The following is a 19,352-nucleotide window of genomic DNA, read 5'->3' on the forward strand; positions in this document are numbered from 1 at the left end:
AATCGAAAAGAGACAGAAAAGTGACAAAAGTAGCTGGTGGTTCAGAACAAAAAACAAAAAAAATGTCATAGAAAGTAAAAGTCCCTTAATTCAAACCAATAAAACAAAATCGAAATGTTTTGCCCCGAAAAAAATAAAAAAAAACCTACGATGCAATTCATGCTCTTTCAAAGAGAAACATTTTAGGAGTTGGAAGAGAAACATAACGCTCGTCCAGCTTCCCCCCAAAAGGCACTTAAAGGATGGATGAAGGGTCCAGCTGTTGAGCCTGAACCAGAGTTTAGGAACATGGAGGACTTAATGCTCCTGGAAGGCACAGCTCTCCCTGCAGCACACGTTCTGTCGGCATGTTTCACAAATAAGAACATTCTGAATATGACAGACACTTTTTTTTTTCTTTCGAAATCATCCTCTATCACAAAATATATTATTGTAAATGTACTGTGGCTTCATTGTGTGAGAGTTACCAGCTGTGTGTGTGTGTAGCCAGGTGTTTTTATTTGTGCTTGTGTCTCTACAACATGCTAAGTTGCATGTGTACAATATACTGTGTATGTGTGTGAGTGTGTGAGAGAGAGAGAGAGAGAGAGCGAGAGAGAGAGGATTAAATCAATATGTTGATCAAAACTATGTCAATTTCTTAATAAAAAAAAATCTTCATTTTTATAAATTCTATTTAATAATGATTCAGTGCAAAATCTACAAATTGACTTATCCTGCTATTTAATAAACTAATATGTCTGGGAGGGTATCAGAAATCATCGGTATTTAACCCTTGTTCTTCCGTTACGTGTGTGTGTGTGTGTGTGTGTGTGTGTGTGTGTGTGTGTGTGTGTGTGTCTGTGTGTGTGTCTGTGTGTGTGTGTGTCTGGCCGGCTAGAGGCGCGTGTCGTGGACTTCGTCCTCGGCCTCCTCCGGCAGCGACGAGATCTTGGCGGTCGGCGGCGGCGCCCGCTTGCTGGAGTTGAGGCGGTGCACCGTCGGGAAGAGGCGGAGCCTGTCGGCGGGGCTCATGGCCTGTTTCAGGTGACTCGTCTCGTTCAGCAGCTTCTGGAGGGAGTCGTAGCTCTTGATGGACGTGCCCTCGATCATCTGCACGGGGAGGAAGAGGAGGAAGAGGAGGAGAGGGAAACTTCACCACCGGCTCAAGCTAATGGACTTTAATTGGTTTGACTGCTTTAAAAACACGTGAGGGGAAAAAGTCACACAGACGCCCTAAAAAACAATAAATATTTTATCTGACAAAGCTTCATTAGGTCCACTCTACAACCACAGCAACAACAAACACACCCAGCTGGTGTGTGTGTGTGTGTGTGTGTGTGTGTGTGTGTGTGTGTGTGTGTGTGTGTGTGTGTGTGTGTGTGTGTGTTAGTCTAAATCGTGTGGAACTTCCTGCTGGATGACGAATTTTTCCCAAGTAAAAAATAAATAAATCTTAATTTGTGTGAAATAGTGTGGCTCTTTAAAAATGAGCATTAAAATACGGATAAAACTGTGAAAACAGACTTTTTATAACTCTATCGTTCGTGTGTGTTTATGTGTGTTTTAAGTTCCCCGTCATCTCACCAGGAAGGATTGGCACTCCAGCAGCGGCTCCACTCGGTGCTCTGACAGGATGACGGTGCAGCCGGAGAACGCGTGCTTCAGCGTCTTCCTCAGGACCTGCAGCGTTCTGCTCACACACACACACACACACCACCGTCATCATCATCATCGTCATCAAAGGCCGTCTCTCTCTGCTGCTAACGCACATTAGCTTTAGTGTTCTGCTCCTGCGATGGCTGCGGGTTAAACTGGTTTGCTCATTACAGGCTTCATTTACCAGTATATATGTACACACACACACACACACACACACACTGTAAGCACTCCTAGATTGTCACCATGTGCAGGCACAGGGAGCAGCACATGTGGGACGTGGGAGACTTCCGCTGCCACAAAGAAATAAAACACACTTGACCCTTCGCTCACTTTGAGGGATCGGTTGTGTTTTTAATATCAAACAGGACGGCAACGCTGGTTCAATATGATCTTAATACGCCCTAAATCTATATTAGTGACATGAAACTGAGTCTTAATGTCTGTATATATATGTTTTTACTTCTTTCTCCGAATACTCAGAGCAGCTACTGACATTTTTGACGCACTAAACAAAGTTTTTTGCTCAATTTATTGCTGAAGTTGAAGCATATTTTCAGATAATTTGCCGTGTTTCGTGGTATTGAATCCACACACACACACACACACACACACACGCGAGGATACTAATTAATCAACGCTCGTCTCAGACGTTTCGGGTATAATGTATAGATGGCAAGAGATATTTCGTGTTGCTCAGAAGAATACATGAATTAAGTTACAAGCTAAATCAGCAACATAAAATCCTTTTTTTTCTACTATATGTTTTCTAAGATATTTTATTTTTTGCGGAGAACTTTTAACTCAAAATCCCCAAAAAGTGGTGCACAGGTTGTGGAATAACAATCACTTGCTTCAGTTCACATTACGGCCTAAATGTTGTGCATTTTCAAATCAAACATAGCTGTGTGGAGGACTGTGATGGAAAGAGTGTGTGTGTGTGTGTGTGTGTGTGTGTGTGTGTGTGTGTGTGTGTGTGTGGACCCTTACATGGGGTCGAGGTAGGCGGAGGGCTCGTCCAGCAGCAGGATGCGAGCTTTGCTGAGGATGGAGCGGGCGAGACACAGCAGCTGCTTGTGTCCGTTGCTCAACACGTTGCCGCCGTCCTCCAGCTGGAAGTCCAGCTTGTCCGGGAACTGTTCGATCACCGACTTCAAACCCACCTGACGACACACGGGAACCATTTTACTCTCAAGGTGGACGAGGAGGAGGAAGTAGTGCTTTCAGATTCTGAAGCTGCAGCTTCATTTACAGACAAAGACTCTGAGATGTGACATCAAAAGATTAAAGACCTGCTACGCTGCCCTCTCATGTAAGTAAAACACTCTGGGAGACGACTCTGGTTTACCAGCAACCAGAAGAGGAAACCAGGAAGCGGCTCACCTCCTCGGCGACCCTCCACAGCTCCTCGTCGCTGTGCTTTCCGTACGGGTCCAGGTTCATCCGGAACGTTCCAGTCAGAATAAAAACTCTCTGTTCAAAACAGACCGGAGAAAACATTTCAATGGCTGCATTGGGAAAATAACAATTGGGAGCAGTTAACAACGCTGGTAGCACTTCTACGGCATTTAAAGTCTCACAACTTCACAACAAACTGGTTTGAATGTAATGTTTCGGATCTAAAATGAAATAAACAGGATTTAAAAGGTGATTCTCTGGCCAGAAATCTTTTGGCAATTCAAGAGGTGAGAGGATGTGAACGCCACAGAAACTAAACGCTGCAGTGAAAGAAAAAAGAAAAAGTCCTGAAACCCAGAAATGAGTCAGAGGTGACGTTTAAATCACGTGACTGACGTCAGCTTTTTGATTCTGGCGACTACTTCAAAATCATAAGAGGTGTGTTTGCCTGTTCAAAAAGTACGACGCTCATCAACTACTCTCACAGTTGTGGTTCAGCATGAATGTGTTGTGTGAGTTAGGTCATTCATGTTGAGCAAATGCCACCATAAAGTGTAAATATCATTTTATTTTTCAGACTTTTGTCTCCTTAAAATAAAAAATAAAAAAAAACATTTTTATTTTGTTTCAGTTTTCTTCTACTTGTTGTTTATTTTACCCTAATGGTCAAGTCTCATTCAAAATGATGCAGATGGAAAAATGAAAATTTGGTGGTGATGCTTTTAAAACTTTTAATGTTAAAAATGTAATTCTCAATCACTGATTCCATCCTATTTTATTAATTAAAACAAATTAATTAATTAAAGCACTTTGTGCTGCATATCTTGTATGCAAGGGACAGAAAGTCCAGAAAGGTGAATTCTGAACATTTGTTTGAACTTTCCCCTGCTTTGTGGAGCCAGCATTTCCTCTCAGCTCTGTCTGGATTTGAACCAGCGATCTTCCACAGTCGTACCTGTGGCACGACCCCGAAGGCCTTCCTCCAGGTGTGCAGCGACACGGAGCTCCAGGAGACGCCGTCGATGGAGATCTCTCCGTCGGTGGAGGCGAGACGCAGCAGAGCGGAGAGCACGGTGCTCTTCCCTGAGCCGGTCCGACCCAACAGACCGATCTACACACACACACACACACACACACACACACTTAAATTCACACACAGTCCATTGATGCAGTGTTATAGAAAGAATATTGATTAAGGCCGCTTTAAACTAACCTGTGAGACACAAGCCATAACCTTCCTCTGACCCTTTAAATGCACACTGTGTGTGACTGTGTGTGTGTGTGTGTGAATGTGTGTGTGTATGAGTGTGTATGAGTGTGCCTCCCGTCTTTAAAAAAATCCAATAAGGCAGAGCTAACATGCATCACTCTGCCCCGTTTCATTAAAATCCACTCACTCACACTCAAGCTCAAACACACACACACACACACACACACACACACACACTTACGCTCTGCCCTCCCTCCACGGAGAAGGAGATGTCGCTGAGCACGGAGCGCCCGGCCTCCGTGTACTTGACGGTGAGGCCCCTGACGTCCATGTGGCCCCGGTTGGGCCAGCAGCCCATGGCGTGCGGGTTGTCGATGACGAGGTCCGGCTCTCCTTTACCGCTCGACTTCTCCGGCAGCGGCTCCTCCGACGGCAGGTCGATGAACTTGAACACGCGGTCCACCGAACGCATCTGAGACGGGAGAGAGAGAGAGAAAGAGAGAGAGAGAGAGAGAGAGAGAGAGAGAGAGAGAGAGAGAGAGAGAGAGAGAGAGCAGAGTGAGTCACTGGGAGTTAACCAGTAGAGACACAGCTTACTACTGGTCGAGGCAAGATTTTTATAATATGTATGTGTGTATGTATGTATGTAGATATATAAACAATAAATATATATAAATATTTAAAATATATATGTATATAAAAATATTTAATATATATATATATAAAAATATTTAAAATATATATGTTTAAAAAAATATGATATATATATATATAAATATATATATATAAAGATATATATAAATATATATATAACTTGTATATATAAATATAAATATATATATAAAACATGTATATATAAATATAAACAAATATACGTAAATAGAACATACATTTTAATATAAAAATATATATGTAAAAAAAGATATAACAACAAAAAAATATTTCTATATTATAAAAATATTTAAAATATATATATATAAATATTTAAAACAAATATATATATATAAACATATTATATATATAAATATATATACAACTTGTATATATATATAAAAAATATATTTAAAACATACATTTAAATATAAAAATATATATGTAAAAAAAATATACATTAAATATATATATAAAAAAATTGATATAAATATGTATAATGTAAGTTTAAGTGTAGGTTAGTTTTAGGTTAAGGTAAGAGTTAGGATTAGTTACGGTTCAGCTAAACCTCCAGAAAATGAATGCAAGTCAATGTGATGTCCCCAAAAGTCATGAAAACACAACTTTGTGCTCGACACACTCTTAACTGGTCATTGGCTGTGTGTATGTTTTTTTTCTTCTTTAAAGCAAATCAGATCTAACTATGATGCAAACAATGACAGTGTGTGAGTGTGTGTGTGTGTGTATGTCTGTGTGTGTGTGTGAACCACATACCAGTCCGTCTACAGTGATGCTGGTGATGACGGCCCATTGGAATGTCCCCAGGATGAGCATGGCCAGGGCCACGATGATGCCAACCTCCCCTGGTTTATCCTCTGTAGAGCACACGCACACACACACACACACACACACACACACACACACACACACACACACACACACACACACAGGCATCAATACTGTCCAATCAAAGCAGCTCTCTGATGTCAGAGCAGCTGTCATGTTCTGCAGCTCTGCCTCTTGCTCCATTGGAAATAATGAGCTGTGAAATGACCCTTTAATCTGCCGTCGACATAAACACGGTGCCATGACGCAGCAGCGGTGTTTGTAAGTGTGCACTTGTGTTTCCCATTCAGTTAATTGAACGCACACACACACACACACACTTCCTTTTGTACATGACATTTTATCCGGTGGCATTCCAACAGACAAACTGTAGCGATCCTGATATCTGACCGCACACACTGTCACACAAAGATAAGGCCGAGGCCGAGGCCCAGTGGAAATAATAAGGTGTTTACCAACTAACCGACTGGAATTACGAGACGTCTTTCCTGGGATTCATGCGCACAAACTGCCGCCGCTCTCGTTCCCACAAAGACGTCAGAGCAACCCGTCCTAAATCCACACGCCCCCCCCCCCCCCCCCCCCCCCTTTTCAACCCCGCCACTCACGGTTGGTTCCGACGGCGATGAAGGCGGCGGCTGTGAAGAAGAGGACGAAGATCATGTCGCAGCGGAAGAGGAACCAGCGCAGCGTGGACAGGTAGTGGAACCAGGTGGCCGTGTGCGTGTTCAGCGCCTTGTGGAAGAGCGTCTCGAAGTAGGTCTGACGCCCGAAGGCCCGGATCGTCCACAGGCCCTTCAGGGAGATGATGAGGTGGGAGAAGATGGGGCTGCGAGCTGCAGGAGAGGAGACGTGATGAAATGAAAGAGGGAACAGAAGCAGCAAGAAAGCAAGAATTAAGATAATCATCATTATTTTTCTTTATGTATCGCCTCTTTAATTTCTAACTTTATCGGAGTAGGAGTCACATGTCTCTTTAGTTGGACTTTTAGTCTGACTTTTGGGGGATTCATCAAGGGTAAAACGTTGCCAAAAAGCTACTGTTACTCAACATTTAAGTGACATTTAAGTAATACAAGAGCTAGAGAGAGAGAGAGAGAGAAACATCAGGATGGGGTTGGAGGAAATCCCAGCTCCGGAAAAGACCTCGGCGTCATCGGCGAAAAACACACATTCAATGGCAGAATCCAGAGCAGAGCAGGGAAGTCCAACAGACACACACACACACACACGCGCACATACACACACACACACACACACACACACACACACACCTTTGTCAGAGAGTGAGAGGTTTTCTCTGACATAAATCTGATACATTAATGCTTCATTCGTTTCACAGGCACACAGAACGCTCCGTTAATTGGAGCATAACTGTTATTTTGATGCTCCCTGCCTCCCTTCCTCTCCATCAACCCTTCCTCTGTCATGTTTTTGTTCTTCAGCGTGACCTTTGACCCCCGGGCCTCCCCGTCCCCGTCCCACTTCCTCTGTTCACTCTATTGGGTTTCCCATCATATTCTCACTTTTACTCTTCTTGAACATTTGCCATTTCATTATTGCACTCTTGCAGATTCCTCCTTCTCAACTCTCATTATGTTGACAAATATACATATATTTATATTCAGGAGTTAATAATTTTAACTAGAGATAAAGACACTCCTGATGCTGGTAGGATTTAATACAACATGTTTTTTGATTTTTTAATTTAAAAACAAATAATTCTGTTGAACAAACCTTACATGGATTACAACTAATATTACAACATATGTTAGGCTTTAAATACAATTTAAACAAATGTATTCATAATAAGGTATAAAAGCAAATAACCGTATCCACATTTCAATTTAAAGATTTTTAAACGTATCTGTCATATGCCAGCATATTTCTGCCATGTTTTATTTAGATTTATTCCCATTGCAAATGTCTATTTCTCTTTTGCATGAGAAGGTCAGTCTTCGGTTATTGGGTACGTCTCTCCGCCGTCACCAAAAGGAGTCATTGCACTTTTCCCATAATGCCACGGGGCTCTCACCTTCGGCCTCCAGCAGCTTGAGTTGCTGTCCCGTTCGCAAGAAGTACTTTCTGAGCATGACGAAGATGACGGCCAACGGGATGGCGGCGATGAAGATGTAAGGCCGTATGATGGACACGGTGAAGATGGCACCCGTTACGATCAATGTGAGCTGGTGGGAGAGGTGGGAAAATAATTTTAAAAACTTTTAAAGAATGGATAAAGAGTTCGTCTCAATAAAAGAGAAATGATTACTGGATTTATTTATTTTCTTGCTCCAAACATTTAAAAAGATTGAGAGCATTTTGAAGCTTTATATTTCTGGAACAGAGAAGCGACCTATGATTTATTTATCATGAGACACTTCATGTCGGAGGGATATTTTAATCTAGAGCTAAATTGTCATTTTAATTAAAACCAGATTTGGTTCTCATAATCATCTGCACAACATCTTCCTCATCGCCAGTGTTTTGGTTAATTTTGTTAAAAAAATAAACGTCTAATTTAATGAAATCTTAAGTAGAGAAGTAAAAAATGAAACACCAAAGTATTGCTTACTTAAAAAATGGTTTCTTTTTTGTCTTTTAATTGCGTTCAGTATTGATATTTCCTATTTTTCCTACTTATACTGTAGCTTACAGACAATGAATACCCATATTAATCCAGTTTGATTTCGGAGTCTGCAAAAGGGGTTCATTTTGAATATTGACAAAATGCTCAAAAAATAATAATACATTTATGTTGTAATTTATTTGACTGTATCTGTTTTTAAGCATGTGCCTTTTAAAGCGCTCTACAACATAAACAAAGCAAATGAATGAAAAAAATAACCAGCATCGTCGGTATAAATTCTGATTTTAAATAGGCAAGTTTTAAATAAAGGAAGTGAGGGAGAACGCCTGAGTTCTAGAGGCAGGAAGCAGCAATGGAGACGACCCAGGTGTAAAACAAGCTTCTTACAATAACCTCCACATCATATCTATTATCATTTAATTTGGCACATTACATGTTTGTGTACATACCATCCTGTCTTTACTGAACACATCGTCTCTGTCGTTTTCATGCACGTTGAATATTCATATTTCAGTGCAGCATTGCGACAAATAGAAATTGATGCTTGAAAACGTTGTGCAGGTTAAATACCTGAATGAGGTCGAACAGCACCAGAGGCAGCATGTCGTCTATGGTGGCCATGTCCTTGGTGAATCTGTTCATGATGCGGCCTGGAAGAGGACAAACGGGAAGGAAAATGAACTCGGATAAGGCTAAACAGATTCTAAACTACTATAATGTATGAAACCCGAAGTAAACCGTGACAATCACCAGACTTCATGGTGTTGAGCACCGCCATGGGCGCTCGCAGCACGGCGCTGAGCATCTGCTCGTGCAGCCTCTTGGACACGGTGAGCAGCGTGTGCACGAGCGGGAGACCCCGGAAGAACCCCAGGGCCAGCACGCTCTCCGACGTGGCCACGTAGATGTAGATGATGTAGTAGGCGCTGGTCGGCGTGACGATGACCGCCAGGTGGGTGGGCGGCCCCGAGTTGTTCGGGTGCTGCTCGTCGATGAAGTTCGGCGATGAGGGGTTGGCGCCGTCCCTCCAGATCTCGCTGGTTGGAACGGAGCAAAGGGTTGAGAACGAAGACACGGATTGGAGTTTACACCGCATTGACAACCTTTTTTTTTAAATAAATACACTGGCAACAATAATATTATTAAAAAATTATAATATTTTCGACCCGAAATGAGTCCAACATTTAAAAAGCACTGATTCCACAGAAATATTACCAATTGGAAAGTCCATTGGCGATTAAAATTGTTTTAATATATGTATATGTATTTGTTTTATATATATATATATATATATATATATATATATATATATATATATAGCATTTGAATATTTAAAGCATGAATTGTATTGTTTATTCTCATAAAAGAGGGGGAAAAAACTTTAAAAAAAGAGGGAAAATCCAGCTCATCAAACTAAATATGTTATATATATATTTATAGCATTTGAATATTTAAAGCATGAATTGTATTGTTTATTCTCATAAAAGAGGGGAAAAAAACTTTAAAAAAGAGGGAAAATCCAGCTCATCAACCTAAATATGTTTGATAAAACAATTAAAAAATAAAATTGTAAAAGAATTAAAAAACAAGTCTAATTTATGAGAGACTCCTTTTTTTAGTCTGAAGGAACATGAAACGTAACACTTACTCAGTAATGAGGAAAATGCCAACGACTGAACCGCCAACCTATCAGTGGAAACGAAAACGAAACAAAATATATTGTTAGATGAATTCCCATAGGTGAAAACAAAAACTTAAAAATGGTAATTTTACCTCAACGAAGAAGACGAGGACGATGAAAATCAAGACGTAGACTAAGCTCCTGTTGGTGGTGATGTAGCGAAGGTATGTGCTCCATGAGGTAGTTTCAAAGATGTTCTCTCGTTCATCCGCGAAGCATTGCTGCGAAGAAACCAGAACGGCTCTTACACGACGATAACCGGATTTATCCACACTTTAAAGTTACTATCAGGGACTTTCAGTTTGTCGATTCTGGCGGCCCCTGTGGACAAAAGCGGTAGTGTTTTTTAGCACCAGACTCCCTTTAGAAAACCTCTTTATAATAACTACATAGAAACTAGATCTTCTTGTAGATGGTGTTGTTTACTAATGTAGATCATAAAGAGACATCAGTACTAATTCAAGACTGTTTTTATAACCAGTTAAAAGCTCCGCATAGTAACTTTAATTTGAGGTGAAGTACATTTTGGATATTGTAGCAATGCATAGAGCACTTTATACATATTTTTGTGCAATACTGTCACTATATTTTGTGCCTTATGTTTATTTATTTTTTGCCTTAAGCTTATTGTAATTCTGTGTGGGTGTGTGACCCAGCAAAATAAGCTTTTCATTGTACAGAAGAACTGCCTGTTATCTGTGCATATGACAATACAAATATCTTGAATCTTGAATTTTGTTGGTATTCACAAGATCCTAACAATGAGGGTGAAGAAAAGCTAAAGGAAGTCTAAACATGACAATGTGTCTGCTCATGTACTCTACCACAGCCATACCTCCATGTCTGCTTCGTCCACGTCCTCACTGATGTCATAAACGCTGTCCTTGGACAGGCGGCGGGCGTAAATGTCGAGCTCGGACACCAGGTCGCACTGCGGCGTGATGGACAGCTTTCTCCTGAAGGACGACTGGATCTGCTCCCTGCGCTCCTGGCTCTGAGTTTTGGTGATGAACGCCAGGACGGACTGGCGGCGCTGCCCGTTGAGGTGCTGCAACCCGTGGTGGTACAAGTTCCCCCTGGGGAGCACCTCCTCCACCTGGTCGTCCTCGGGCACGACCGAGAACTTCCGCTCGGAGAGTTCCCGCGCCCCGTCCTCTATGGTCGTGGACTGGGGAGTGTTCCCGGCCTGCTGGGAGTTCCCGATGAAGGAGAACTTGCGGGCCGCCGACAGCGGACTCAGGATGAGGGACTGTTTGCGTTTCTCCGGGTAGCCGTCGCCCCCGGGATGGCCCTGGGACCCGGAGACGATATTCGGAGGCGGCGGCTGCCGGAACGACTGGCGGAGAGTCTCCGGGCCCCGGAAGCCGGCGGTCTCGTCGACGGAGACCCGGCGGAGAGTCTCCGTGAGGATGGAGCTGCGGCGCTCCGCGTTGACGTTGTCGTAGGCCTCCATGCCGAGGATCAGGGAGCTGAAGTCGGGCCGCTTGGCCTGCAGCTCCGAGAAGGTGCCGTAGAAGAAGCAGTCTCCGTTGTGCAGCAGGAGGATTCTGTCCGCCCGCTTCAGGTGCTCCAACTTGCTGGTGACCACGATGCGCGCCTTGGACGCCATGAGTTTACACACACACCTGCGAAGTGACGCAGAAAATTGGAGGTTGAAAAGAAATTCCTGCATTAACTAACAAGCTACTTCATTACTTTGTTCAGGCCTCGACTACAGAACCAAAATGTTTTTGCCTGCTTCTTTTCCCCCTCTGAAAGATGGCCAAAATCCACATTTCATCAAAGCATAATTCCCTTTTTTTGCTCGACCGTTTCCTGAGAATGTAGCAGCGGGATGAAGCGGCCGTAACTCTCCACAGAGAGAGAGCGTCTGAGACAACAAGAGATAACCTTGACCTTGAACTTAAAAACTGTCAGCTCAACAACCCCCCACCCTCCCCCTCCTCCTCCTGCTCCACATGAAAGACTCTCTGTTGGGATACACACTTCTCAAAGATCTCTTTCTCCGTCACGATGTCCAGGTGGGTGAAAGGTGCATCCAGCAGGTAGAGGTCCGCATCTTTATATACAGCCCTGAGGGAGAAAACACACGGAACAGAGAGTCTGCACTGAGAAAAATGTTAAAAGAGACAGTTTGGATGGGTTTTTCTAAGGTATCATATGAGGTATTAATCCAGTCAAGTGTATTGTGTACAGTAGATGACGGTCTTTAGATAAACAGACTAGTGTACTGGCACGGGGGTAAAGCAGTGTACTGCTGTGGACAGAGACAGCAGCAATATCCTTCTAATTTCTCTTCAGAAATAAGACTAAAAACTCAAAATAGGCCACGTCAAATTATTCAAAGGGATCCATGGTAATCTCTTCTATCTTGTAAGGGGTCCTTAAACAAGAACTTTTGACTTTTTAAATGGTTAGTTTGGATTCACCAGTCACAAACTGACACAAACTAACTAACCCTTTGTGGTAGCAGTAGATTAGCAACATATTCTTTTTTAGGTGGCCATTGCTTTGCTCCTGTGCTGGTATTACGAACTGGGTGAAGCCAATGCTGAAGTGCCAATGCTGCATTCTCTCTCCTCACCACCAGGGGGCGACTCCTCTGGTTGTATAGAAGTATATGCTTCATGTGTTAAGCTGCATTCTCTCTCCTCACCACCAGGGGGCGACTCCTCTGGTTGTATAGAAGTATATGCTTCATGTGTTAAAGCTGCATTCTCTCTCCTCACCACCAGGGGGCGACTCCTCTGGTTGTATAGAAGTATATGCTTCATGTGTTAAGCTGCATTCTCTCTCCAGACCACCAGGGGGCGACTCCTCTGGTTGTATAGAAGTATATGCTTCATGTGTTAAGCTGCATTCTCTCTCCTCACCACCAGGGGGCGACTCCTCTGGTTGTATAGAAGTCTATATAAATGACTCTACTTCTCTCTTGATTTATTCCCTCAGTAAACATTGTAAACATGAGTTTATGTCTCAATCTCTAGTTTCAAGTCTTCTTCAATACAGCATGATGTTCATTTAGTAAATTATGGTCATTTAGAGTCAAACAGACCATAAAGCAGGAGACGCTTTAGGGCGGGGCTACAAGGTGATTGACAGGTTGTTACCAAAGCTGAATACGCCGTCTCTGTGGTCACTTCCAGTCACTGGTTTTAAAAAAGCCAAGATGGCGACGGCGAAACGTCCATTTCTTAAATACAGTTTATGGGTAATACGCTGACTCTGGATCAGTACATCAAACAACCTCACTTCAAACAATCAGAACTGTCCCTTTAAGGTGAAAGAAACAGAGAATATTGGGGAAACAGAGAGCAGGGATGATATAAATGAGGAAGTCGGGTCCCTGTGGGAATAAATCCATTCCGGTGGATGTTTACAGCGATGGCAGAAGCCCCAAAAACCAAATGAGTGTCTGCAAATTGATGCCAGGACACTAAAGCAATAAATAATGCATGGGAATATGAGCCGTGACCTACACACAGGTTTTAATGGAGTAGTAAATGTCTACTGGGGGACGTAGAAAGCACTCGGCTTTAAAAAGTGAGACCATAAAGCGCAACAGTTAGTGAAGGCGGACAACCACACAGATAAGAATGACGGGTGATGGCTATCAGCTTTGGCAGGTTAAGGTTATGGGAACAAAGCCTAGATTCTGAGATAAATGTTATTTAGTAGATGTTTTTATTGACTTCCAACGAGACTCTTACTGGGAAAGATGATATTGAGGTACAATGAGTAGTTTATGACTACAGTCTGCATGCAGATAACGTGTGTTTTTCTTTTTCTGTCAGTAGTTTTCATCTGTCTTTATATAACATATGATTCATAACGTACCATGGATTCCAGTAAGCAAAGTGATGATCTCTTAAAAAGCCAACAACTTGCTGTATATTTATAATTATGACTCATTTTCTTAATTATTTCTATTTTTGTCCATTGCAAAACCACAACAACACGACGATATTGATCAAATTGTATCTTCAGTTACGGCATTGGCTTCTAACGATTCTAAAAACGAGATAATCACTCTCGTTTTGTCTCGTGTTATAAATCCAGCGCACCCCTCCTTTTCTTGTTTATTTTTGCTGTGTTTCTGAATATGTTGAATATAATTTACCAACATTTTTGAATATTTGTGTTGGAGTTTTCAGTAGTTTGTGACAACATATTTAAATCAAATTCATTTTTCTATATTATTTTATAAATTGAATATTACATTTTTCAGTAGGTTGTGGAAGTGCACAAATACAACAACAATACAAATCTATCTAATTTATTTTTCAAAAATTCATTTGTATTTATCATGTGAATACTATTCATTGGCTATATATATATACACATATATAACATTTTATTTATTTATTTGTATTATTTTTTTCAGTTGAATTAATAAAAACATGCTAAATAATTAACTAAATGTTCTTTATCTCAAATATACTGAGCAAAAATAATCGTGATTGTTATTTTTTGCCAGAATAGAGCAGCTCCACAGTAGCTGATGGAGGTGAAGAAGTCGTGCGGACAGGAAGTACCTGGCCAGGCCGAGGCGAGCCCGCTGACCCCCGCTGAGGGTCACCCCTCCTTCCAGGAGATGAGTCTTGTCTTTCTCGGGCAGCAGGTCAAAGTCCTGGAGAGGAAAACAAAGAGTCGGCCGGTCAAACAAACAAATGCACGCAAAGCTTTTTATACAACAGCAAGAGGAACACAACAAGGTGAAGGTGTTGGATTTGGCATTTTCATGCACTGGTAAATTCTGAGGTTTTTTGGTGCAGTATTTTATACTTCCATAACGCGTCTTCTTTAAGACTATTGGAAAGGAAAACATAAAAAATACACATTTAGGTGTTTATTTTACTACTTTGTCTTTTTTGCATCTGTAGATTTCTCCTAAATTCACCAAAAGTCACTATTATTGCTCCATTTGCATATTTAAAACACAGAATTTCAAAAAACTTGTAATGCAAAAAATAATCCTCTTAATGTCAGTAATGAACTGGTGAAGTTTCATGGTTATATCTAATAATTATTTATGTTACCCTCTTCATCTGTAGAGTCTTCATCATGATGTAAAGTAACTAAACTTCTCTTTAAAGGACGTTTTCTCTCCATGACTTTGTTCTCAGACTCTGATCCAGAAATCTCCACTTCAGCAGCTCTTACATCACCAAACTTTACTCTTTCATTCCTACATATATTCTGAGGGTTTATGCAGAGGGGTTTGTTGCAGAGCCTCATTTATACACATTTTATCACTGAAACATAGATTTGTTTTAATGGCTGTTGACAGTATTTTCTGATTAATGGAGTTATTAAAAGAAATATCATAAATCCCTTCTGTAAAAACCCTTGAACCCACAAAATGAAGTTTCAAAATGAAACAAAATGAAGAATTTCTGTTCAGGAGATGCACACAAATTAGCACATATTTCATAAGTAATGCCTAATTTGCATATTTAAACAATAATACTTGTCTTAATGTGAATAGTCACCTGATATCCCCGCTCAGCTGAGGAATATTAATCACGACCTCCTTTCACTTCCTATTTCTTTTAAACCCTTTGCAGACGGTAACCAGGTATTTATTTACTGCCCAAGTATGTGCTTTAAATGCCTGAAGCGTATGAATGAACAGGGTGTGACTAGATAGAAACTGGAAGCTCAAACTTCATCCACTGATAACTTTGGAATGAAAACACATCATTAATACGGGGCCACTAAGATAAAAAAAAAAGCTCCAAACATGGCAAATGTCCAGTTGATGAATATTTTTTACGCTACATCACGGAGACTGGCTACAAAGTTCCCCGTCGTGTTTCACACAATGAGGCGCTTGTGCACATGTTGAGTGCAGAGATCGTTTCGGGGGACGTGGCGACTCTTTCCAGTCTGTTGTTACCGAGGAACATAAAGATTTTACTGGAAAAAAAGCAGCTTGAAATGGCACCAAAATGTTTGAAAATCCTGCTTTTACCTGGAATAATCTGCATAAACACAACCAACTTGAATGAATAAACGCATAAATAAGCCGGTTTCTGTGTGGGAAGTTGCGGCGCATGAAGGGTGTCACATATTGACTAAAAAAAAGGATCAAGTGACAGCACAAGTGTGTCATCGTTAAAGAAAACAACCTTCCTTCCTGTTTACCGACAACTTCCGGTGTCCTGACGGCAGCGCACAGGGGATCACGTTAACAGCTCGTTTAACAGCTCGTAAAAACAAGGCCGCATAGTTAAAGATAAATAAAAAGGTGTGTGTGTGTGTGTGTGTGTGTGTGTGTGTGTGTGTGTTTGACACACTAGGAACAAAGGGCAGCGGGCCGGGCGAGCTAGAGGCTAAAGATAGGCTTTAACAATGGGGAGACCACCCAGGGCCGTCTGCCTGCTGCTGGGGGTCGAGCCTCGTTCTGTCTGGAAGGATCTGCTCTCGTCGTCACTCCCGTCTGCACCGGTTGCCTTGGGGATTTTAGTCGCGTCTACTCGCTCTAGTTTGAGTAATTTCTAGCCTCCTTAAAAAGTTTAGAAAAAAAAAGTTTAGTCTTTAAAAGTCAAAAAGGTACCCTGGGACTAAAACTTCTTGGTGGAATCGTGTCTTTACACAGCAAACACAGCCGTCATTAGAACTATATAATTTTAGGAAATATACATTTTCCTGAGAGGATCAATCATCAGTTATGAGAGGTTGCAGTTATGATCAGGAATATTACAGATTGTGCCTTTAAATGAGAATTAGGGCTGGGCGATAATACATACATCGTGGTATCGTGACACACAATTACATCTTAGAATTGCGAATAATAAATCATGCACTAAATAAAATAGGATTAATATGCATTTAAGATCTTAATTAAATAAGAAAATAACTTTTTTTATTTGTCAAGTATTTAATTCGCAAAAGAGTTAAAACCCATGAGCCTCATGGGAATTGAATTACCAGAAAACATGCTATATTGTGATTCATATATATATATATATATATATATATATATATATATATATATATATATATATACACATACATATGTATATATTCTCTGCATTATGTTTTGATGCTTGTAATGGTCTTGATGCTTTTATCTGGTTTGAATCGCCTTGTTGAAATGTGCTATACAAATAAACTTGCCTTGCCTGTATATATATATATATATATATATATATATATATATATATATATATATATATATATACAGGCAAGGCAAGTTTATTTGTATAGCACATTATACATATATATATATATATATATATATATATATATATATATATATATATATATATATATATATATATATAAACATATATATATATATATATATAGAGAGAGAGTGAGAGAGAGAGATAGAGAGAGATATGAAACAATGAAAGAAATAATAGCCATAATTTGAGTCATGTTTTCTGCAAAAAAAACGCAGATGGAAAATCTTGATAGTTTGTAATTATTTTTTGTTTTTCAAAAGGTTAAAAATACGAGCTACAAAATATAAGAACACTATAATAAAATGGTTCTGTAACGTCGCACAAGACGTTACTTAAAGTACTGCTTGTTCCAACCCGACACAGTTGAAGGTCGAGCGCTCAAAGCAGAGGAAGTCATTTCCAGACGACATACAGCAGAACTGCTTCTGTTATATGGGGGACTCCTCTCCTCAAAAAGACAAAATACAGGCTGTTTCTTATTTTTACAGTACTTTGAGGCGTCAATGTTGCACGGCAGCTTTGTTTGCTGTGACAACACGTTGTGTTTTTGTCAAAACCGCCGCAGCAGACGGGGTCGGGCGGGCGACTGAACATGGAGCGACCCTCTGCATTGATTTTAGTAGAAGCAAGACTAATACGGTGCGTTTAAAATATCAATATTAATATCATAATTAAAAAATGTCACTGATTTATGAGCGGGAACATTATGTTCTCACAGGTTCCAACAACTATTACATTTTCTTTTCTTTTTACAAGGTTGTGGCAGCTTGGACCGATGACAGTTCATTATCACTCAATGTATTTCATCACAATAATGTGCTGCTTATTTAGTCCTGCATGTATTCCCAAAATATATTCCCAAAAAGTACCATTTTAAAATGACATATCCAATGTATCCTAAATGTCAGAGTTCTTTTTGTGTATACACCTGCAACAGCACCTATACTTCACATTCATGGAGGCAACAGGAGTTTGTTTTCGGCCCACAGGTCTGATGGGTTTGTAACCGTCCGTCACTGGGAACCAACGAGCTCATGTTCCATCCCAGTGGCATAACGGGAGATTTCCATAGCAACAGAGGAGACATTATTCTATCGAGGGGGCTCTGTCACTCAACACTGAGGCTTATGAGAGAGAGAGCGTATGTGTGTGTGTGTGTCATAATGGGTGTGAAAGTGGACTGGGGAAACCTGAACCTTCCTGAAGCCTCAAAGCAGAGGACACAAACTGAGTAGAGAGCATCAATCCGATGACAGAGAAAAGACTTGAGAAGATGGATTCACAACAGAAAACTGCTATGAAATGTATTACGTCTAGATAAGTTTAAGATGTTGTGACATTTTCACGGCTCTACATCACTGACTTATAGATACTCAACATTTCCCCTGTTCATTGACAGGCTTCTAAGTGTTTTTGCTTTACACCCAAGAGGAGATGCAGAATACGCTAAACAGTCTGAATAAATAGTGACACTCATTAAGTTTCTGTGGGAGCTGGAGGACAGAAACGCTGAGTCAACAGGGAAAGAAACTTTGGTCCACGTGACTTTGTGCATTGTGCACCAAAAGTATCCGTTTCTCTCTGATTGGAGCCAAACGGCTCGTGGAAGCGTGCTCAGTATCTTCCAACACTGTCTCTTTAAATCCGTGTACATTCCTGTGCAAACTCCCTAAAATATGCACAGGATTGTACTCGTTTTGGTCTGTTCATCATGTTTTTTTTTATTACTTTTGTAGCGAATGGGTCACAACTGCAATTAGTTGTGCAACCATGTGTTGAATAATGACAATAAGTCATATTTTGCGTCTGTGTTTTGAACACTCATGTCCGTCATGTTCCAAATACTTGCGTTTACACCAAAATATGGGTGTTTATATTTATATTTCGGGGGTGGTAGGCTCCCTGACGAACCATATTGACTAGATTGTTAAGAGTTCTTGAGGTGACAGACATTTGACTGCTTCAAATCTTCATCAACCCTTCTGCTACAAGAGAGGTGGTTCATATTGCATGTTTTTTTCAGGTGACGGTTTGCGTAGTATGCACGAGCAACAACAGCCAACACGGTTTTGGACTCCAATACAGAAATCCACTTTGTCCGCACAACCAGAAGAAGAAGAAGTAGAAGAAGAAACAGAAGGAATAATG

General features: G+C 40.8%; 1 protein-coding gene across 1 annotated transcript in view; it reads right to left on the bottom strand.

Moving 5' to 3' along the window:
• Positions 1–876: 876 nt before the first annotated feature.
• The window catches only part of cftr (CF transmembrane conductance regulator), a gene marked incomplete at both ends in the record, with an annotated part of 31,342 nt that continues 12,866 nt past the window's right edge, over positions 877–19,352 (bottom strand). The window contains 16 exons of the mRNA XM_079223102.1: positions 877–1,092; positions 1,567–1,672; positions 2,629–2,801; positions 3,022–3,111; positions 3,992–4,147; positions 4,488–4,718; positions 5,672–5,772; positions 6,352–6,579; positions 7,779–7,929; positions 8,901–8,980; positions 9,081–9,367; positions 9,979–10,016; positions 10,104–10,232; positions 10,847–11,636; positions 11,998–12,084; positions 14,547–14,641. Coding sequence (XP_079079228.1) covers positions 877–1,092; positions 1,567–1,672; positions 2,629–2,801; positions 3,022–3,111; positions 3,992–4,147; positions 4,488–4,718; positions 5,672–5,772; positions 6,352–6,579; positions 7,779–7,929; positions 8,901–8,980; positions 9,081–9,367; positions 9,979–10,016; positions 10,104–10,232; positions 10,847–11,636; positions 11,998–12,084; positions 14,547–14,641 — 2,958 coding nt within the window. The remainder of the gene's footprint in view (positions 1,093–1,566; positions 1,673–2,628; positions 2,802–3,021; positions 3,112–3,991; positions 4,148–4,487; positions 4,719–5,671; positions 5,773–6,351; positions 6,580–7,778; positions 7,930–8,900; positions 8,981–9,080; positions 9,368–9,978; positions 10,017–10,103; positions 10,233–10,846; positions 11,637–11,997; positions 12,085–14,546; positions 14,642–19,352) is intronic.

The sequence above is a fragment of the Taurulus bubalis genome (assembly GCF_910589615.1).
Source record: "Taurulus bubalis genome assembly, chromosome: 9".
NCBI classification, from domain to species: Eukaryota; Metazoa; Chordata; class Actinopteri; order Perciformes; family Cottidae; genus Taurulus; species Taurulus bubalis.